General features: G+C 35.5%; 1 protein-coding gene across 1 annotated transcript; it reads left to right on the forward strand.

Moving 5' to 3' along the window:
• The first annotated feature begins 3048 nt into the window (after positions 1 to 3048).
• On the forward strand, positions 3049 to 4248 carry LOC139521491 (tigger transposable element-derived protein 1-like). The gene has a single exon (XM_071314966.1). The coding sequence runs from the start codon at positions 3049 to 3051 to the stop codon at positions 4246 to 4248; it is 1200 nt and encodes a 399-aa protein (XP_071171067.1).
• The last annotated feature ends 2923 nt before the right edge of the window (positions 4249 to 7171 follow it).

Consider the following 7171-nt stretch of genomic DNA (forward strand, 5'->3'; position numbering starts at 1 on the left):
TTTTTCAAGTATAATGACACATTTCCTAAACTTTAATATGAATATATGTAACTATTCAAAAGTAAATATTTCAAGATATATTCTTATATATTAAAACAATTGTCAATAAATTATTTGTGACTTTTTGTCCTGTGACTTTTTGTCCTACCAAATTTGTGACTTTATGTCCTGTGACTTTTTGTCCTGTGACTTTCTGTCCGTTTACCGTCAAAAACTATCTTGACCAAAAACTTAAATTTCAGGCGCGTAGCTGCCTTTACGCAAAAAATCATTTGCTTGCACATGTTTTTCACAAAAAAAAAAAATTAAAAAAAATCCTGAAATTGAATTTCGGATAGTCTTTAGTCTTTCCGGATTATCGTGTCTGGCGGTGTCTGTACTTGCAACTACAATCACGACACAAAGTTTAACCCCGGTAGAAATAAAAATAAAAATGAAGAAGCTAGATTTTTATTTTAGCAAGAAGGCAGCGGATAACGAAAGCCAAAACGTTTTATCTAATTCGCCCAGCAAAGATGTAAATGAGCCATGTACATCGTTTTCACAAGACGTTACTGCAAAGAAAATAACATTGTTTGACCCCCCTTATCCTGATATATGTCTAGCCTAACAAATGATGAGTTGTCAAAACATGAAACAAAAGTCAACCTACTGCAGCAAAAATGGGAGCCAAACTCGTATGGAAATTACTCTTTCACATCTAGGTAATTAGAATATGAAAAAAACAATATTACTTTTATATGTTATGATATAAATACCCCACCCCTTCCTGGCTTTCTGTAGTAACTTAGTAGGCTTCGGATATACATGTATATACAAAGAATTTACATTTTGCACATGAACACGAGAGTCTTCATTTTCACAGGACGATTTGAAAAAGAAAATATGATGCACCCGTGCAGAATAATCATATATAGGGTAAAGATGGGGAAAATCGGACAACGGGGAATTTCGGACATTTTTATAAATTAAGCATTTTAGATATGATAACAATAAAAAAAGTACCAATCTTATATATAAATGCATTCGTATATATATAAATAAATAATTATTTTATGCTGTCCTCGGAATTTGTTTACGGTATGCCGAATTACCACGTGACATACTTCTGTACTTCCTGGATCACTTCCGTCAACATTGGAAAAGAAAGTTTCTGTGGCGGCAAATACAAACGACAAGAATCTCTATTACCCAGTATTTATAAACAGGTAATACATTATTCATGTGTTTTTCTGAGCAAACGTTTGTAAAAACCCTTTGGGAATTCACTACTTGTTAGAATATTGAGATTTAGTAAAAAATAAATGATATTTCAGTCTTTTTTAGCTGTCCGTATTTCCCCATACAACTTCCATAATGAAAGGGGAAATTCGGACAACGATTTCTATTAATTTTCAAAATGAACATCTTACTTAAACACGATATAACCACAATTTTAAACAATGTGCACAAAATTTACACATTCCAAAAACAATGATACACAATATTTACACACTTTAAAACAATATACACAATATTTACCCACTCTAAAACATTATCAGAAGATTCTATGTAACTTGTTTTGACTAGTCTTGATATATTTAACATTATGATTAAAATGGAGGAACATTATATAAGTATTGTTCTTTTTCTCATCTCTGTTGAAAATATTGTTACCATCGAACATCAACCTTGTCATTTTAGGATGAAGATGCTTATTATTCATAATCTTTGGTGTGTTGGAATGCACCACTGGGGATCAAGGCAACTAGCCGTTGGCGCAGGGTATAAGCTATGTAGAGAATCGAACAACCCAAAAGATGCAAATGCAGTTTGTGTTTTGGATGGGCCGAACAAAAAAGCATACATGAAGAGGGAAGATGCCCAAATTATTTCAAAAATTATAGATTTGGGATTGTCAAACAATTGGCTTCTCAAACCAAAAGAAGACGCTATTGTTAAACAAAGGAGGACTGGGCCTCAGCAAAGATGCTCAATTGGATGCAAAACATCGAGTGTTGAAATTGATAATGCTACTAACCATTTAAGGAAACATGGAGTATTTTTTGAACTTAAACTATGCTGAAACCACAAAAAAAAAATGAATAATTCTTATCTTTATTTTTTTGTTTGTTTCTCTTATATAACTCCAAGCATACCTCTAGATAATATGTATTTCCGACTTTGAAACTTAAAAGCACAGTATTTTCGTTGCATTTAGAATGAGTTATATCAAGGCTATAATAACTATACATTTCTATTATTACTAATTATGAAAAGTAGATGTGGTATGCTTGTCAATGAGACTAATTACAACCAAAGACAATATGACATAGAAATTAGCAACTTTAGGTCATCGTATGGCCATCAACAATGAGCAAACAGCATACTGTACAGTCAGCTACTGAAGACCCCGAAATGACAAATGTAAAACAAATTAATACTTTACCACGCAAATACGCTTTTTACGCTTACCCCCTTACACCGCGTATACGCTTTTTACGCTTATCACAAGAAACTAACCACCTGATTTTTACCACAGGTACTCAACTACAGATTAGATATGAAGTCCGTTAATCGTCTACGTCAACACTCGGCACCCCTCTAGGTGTGGATATTACGTGTGGATGTTGGCAGAGACATATAATACATTTATTATATGTCTTTGGTTGTCTTAACTGAAAAATGCACGTAGACGATGGACGGGGTTTATTTCTAACCTGTAGTCAATACCCTGTGATTTATAAAAACTAAACAATGAAAGAAAAACTAAAAGGATATACAGCAAGATAAAAACGACAAAGCACTCATTAGCGTTGTGTCATGCTATAGTTTTTGGTCAAGCTTAATAAACTATGTTCCACCTCAACAAATCTTGCAGTCTTCTACATGGTGTATACATGTATTCATCTGTCTTTGCATATAATCTAAAGTTCTCTCGCTAGGAAGTTATGTTATATTGCCAAAAGTTAAGCTTGTGTTCGATGGTAACAATAACAGAGATGAAAAAGGGAACTTTTTCTTTGTTTATAGCCAAAGGAATCATTCCTTTTTTCTCTCTGTTATAGGATGGCTAGAAAAGTTAAAGGGTTGTATCAGAAACAGTCACCAATGCTTCAAAGAGCGATTGAGGCAGTCCGTTCAAATCAGATGTCGATCAGAAAAGCAGCTGATCATTATGGTGTTAAAAAATCTACCCTTGGGGATCATGTGTCTGGAAAAATTGCAACTGGCAGGAAAAGTGGTAGAAGCACAGTTTTTGAACTGTATGTTGAAAAACAGATTGTTGCGAAAGCCCAATTGGTGTCACAACAAGGGTTCGGGGTATCAAGAAAGCAGCTTATGAGAAAGGCAGGGCAATTAGCTCGTACAATGAAGCTTAAAACTCCATTTAAAAAAGGCATTCCGGGTCAAGCTTGGTGGGACGGATTCAGACAAAGAAATCCGGAACTAGTCCTTCGAAAGCCAGAAAAACTAGCAAGTACAAGGGCTAGAAATTTAAATAAGCCAGTAGTTGATAACTACTTTAAAGATCTGGATAACACCTTAACTGAGCTAAATTTAAGAGATTCGCCAAATGCCATTTGGAACATGGACGAAACTAATTCAAACATGGAACACACACCTGCTAAAAAGTGTTCTAGAAAAGGGGTTAAATCGGTCCCGGGATTAGTTTCCAACTCAAGGGAATCAGTTACGGTTGTCGCCTGTATTAGTGCCGCAGGTATTGCAATGCCCCCAATGAATGTTGTAAAGGGGAAAACAGAAAAATCATTAAATGGATTTAACAAGTCAGAAGGGCATGAAAACGCCGTGTGGGCATTTCAAAAGAATGCATGGATTGATGATGCAGGTTGCCTTAAATGGTTCCGTGAGGTTTTTCTACAGAACTGTGGTCCAACACGACCACAACTGTTAATAGTAGACCAACACAGGTCACATGAGGCGTTGGATTTACTGGAAGAAGGTATGAGGGAAAATATTAGGATACTAGCACTACCTCCCCATACTACACATTTCTTGTGTCCGCTAGACCGCACCGTATTTGGACCCTTTAAAAAACATTACAATTCTGCATGTGACGATTTTACCATGCAATCACCAAGCAATCTGGTAATGAAATGGAATTGGCCAAAACTTAGCAATGATGCGTTTAAACTAGCATTCAGCCACAGAAATATTGTGAGCGGTTTTAGAGCGTGTGGTATATTTCCTTTCAACCCGTCTGCTATCATGATGATTGGTCGTTTGAAACTTTGGGGGTTCTAACTTCTCTTAAATTAAAACGCATTTGAGACAAATTACGAAGTGTCCGAACTTCCCCATCTTTACCCTAATTGACACCGAGAGAGTTCTGAGATCATTTGCCTTGGCAAAAAATAGATATATGGACTTTGGATATTAACTAGTCTATACTTTAGTTTAAGTCTTACATGCAGTATTAACATTTAATTATACAGGCTCAATAAAATCACCTTGAAAACATCTTAGATTTATTTCCCTTACTTATAAGTCAAGACTTAAAAGTAGCCGTTCGATTTCGTATTCCCATTGTCATTTCGTCCAAAAGACTGTTGATTCACCTAGGGTATCTGTGTTACAAATGACCTTCTACCGTTGTCGTTGAAACCTCTCATTTGATTTTAAAATGACCCTCGTGAGAAACACCACGGGTGTCTTGCAAGAAGCAGGACCTGCTTACCTTCGGAGCACCGGAGGTCGCCACATTTTTTCGGGGTCCGTGTTTTTCATCTGTAGTTAGTTTTCAATGTTGAAAGTTTTTGCTTGTCATTTTGTGTCTTATCTGTTCCCGGGTTTCCAAATTACGAAACCCACTAGGGATCACTAGGATGTTACTATCGTTTCTTGAAATATGGTATAGTAAGAAACAGATAGGGTATTTATCATTTTCATCATAAAATGGTCCAAAAAAAAATTCGCCTCGCTCCGCTCGGGGATATATGCTTGCACTTTATTTCAACTCAGCTACGCCCCCTGACTTTAACCTGAATCGGGACAGACGGACGAACGGACGGACACACAGGACAAAAAAATAATGCCCTTGAATAGGCACAAAAAGAGTTAGTGCTTAAGATGCAACCAAACGATAAAACTTCAATGATACAGGCCATATTTTGTTCAGAAAAAAAAATACAAAACAAGACTCATTCACAAAAACAAAAGAAATATGAGAATCTCGGTCAAATTGGTGAATATAAATTTGACATGTAATGCCCCTTTTTAAAAGAGTTTCCTGTGAAATATCACTGTATTTCAGCTCCTGTAGTTGAAGATATAGGCATACAGGCCAACCAACGGATGTTTCTTGAATCATACATACAAACAACGCTTTGCCATGTTGGTATTTGGTTAGTGTTTTTGTTGGCTATACGGTTTTTTATTATCGCTTAAATCAACTTCATTGTCTTACATTATTCATTTTGGGGCCTTTAATAGCTGACTATATATAGTAGTCTGTTGTTATTTATGTATTATTGTCATTTGTTTATTTTCTTTGGTTACATCTTCTGACATCAGACTCGGACTTCTCTTGAACTGAATTTTAATGTGCGTATTGTTATGCGTTTACTTTTCTACATTGGCTAGAGATATAAGGGGGGGGGGGGGGGTTGAGATCTCACAAACATGTTTAACCCCGCCGCATTTTTGCGCCTGTCCCAAGTCAGGAGCCTCTGGCCTTTGTTAGTCTTGTATTATTTGAATTTAAGTTTCTTGTATCGATTTGGAAATTAGTATGGCGTTCATTATCACTGAACTAGTATATATTTGTTTAGGGGCCAGCTGAAGGACACCTCCGGGTGCGGGATTTTCTCGCTACATTGAAGACCTGTTGGTGATCTTCTGCTGTTGTTTTTTTCTATGGTCGGGTTGTTGTCTCTTTGGCACATTCCCCATTTCCATTCTCAATTTCATTCAATTCCCGAAATGAATAATGTAAAACAAACAAAAAATCTAACGACCTGATTAATGTACAAAATAAATAAGAAAGAAACAAATATAGTATATAGAAACAAACGACAAACACTGCATTACCGTCTCGTGACTTGAAACAGACACATACAGATAGTGGCGGGATTTTACTTTTTTAAGGGCACGCCGACACTCCCCTAACCTCGGGCTGGAACCGTGTGTACCAGTGCAACAAGCTTTATACCAAATCAACCGTTATCTCCATCATCTTCATTTTCATCAACCGTCACATGACATGTTTTAATATTTCTACACATTTCACTCATGGCCACAGGTCTGCACATGAAAGGTTCTGCTCAAAGCAAACACGTTATTTTGAGTTTTTCTTTACAAGTACAGACAAGGTATTGTAGGAAGTCCGAAGACATTTGTTCCTAAAAAAATACCAGCTTCAAACCATCCCTAATATGAGAAAGGCGTTACCTTAAATGCCAGCTTTATACCAAGACAATGTCCTATACACAATGTATATTGATTGGTTATTGGTTGCTTAACGTCCAGTGGCAAATATTTCATGCATGTTCCGGACAAATGTCCTAGGCTACATTAACAAATAGTTTTTGTCTGAAATAGAATAAAAAGTTCAGATGGAAAATGTTTAGGGAATGATAAATAAATGTTTCATTTAACTTCAAAAAGCAGGAGGGGGTATAGTATTTTTTTTCAATAAAACAAATATTCAATTCCCAAATTGATGAAAAAAATATCTGTTCAAGCAGAGGACGAAAATAATCTGACTCGGAACAAAAAAAACATTTGTATTCCTGATCATTTTCAGTTTATGGGTTCTACATCAATTTCATGTACTTATTCAGAGTCAGTTTTATGTCATTTCTTGCATACATTTTTTTGCTAGCTTACTTTTCAAGTTTTTATTATATGACAGCAAAATAAAATTGAGAATGGAAATGGGAAATACAAGGATGTCAAAAATTTGCTTACGAGTAATGCTTAATCATGTCATAGTTGTTTTCAACAGACATATAATGTCTCTGTTTTCAAGTAGACATATTTGGTTTCCAGCTAGACAATAACTTTAGTATAAGTGATCGATATATCGAATGGATCTCTATGAAATTGTGCTAGAAGGTTCAATACTCAAAAGGAAGATTAGAATTGATTTAGGGGTTATGGTACAACATTTTTGGGGGTGTTTTATTACCAAAACTTTGGGTTTTTCTTCAAAAATTTACCATATTTA

The sequence above is a fragment of the Mytilus edulis genome, chromosome 4 (genome assembly GCF_963676685.1).
Source record: "Mytilus edulis chromosome 4, xbMytEdul2.2, whole genome shotgun sequence".
Classification (NCBI taxonomy): Eukaryota; Metazoa; Mollusca; class Bivalvia; order Mytilida; family Mytilidae; genus Mytilus; species Mytilus edulis.

Coding starts and splice junctions, on each gene's coding strand:
- LOC139521491 (XM_071314966.1), top strand. CDS start 3,049: ATGGCTAGAAAAGTTAAAGGGTTGTATCAGAAACAGTCACCAATGCTT.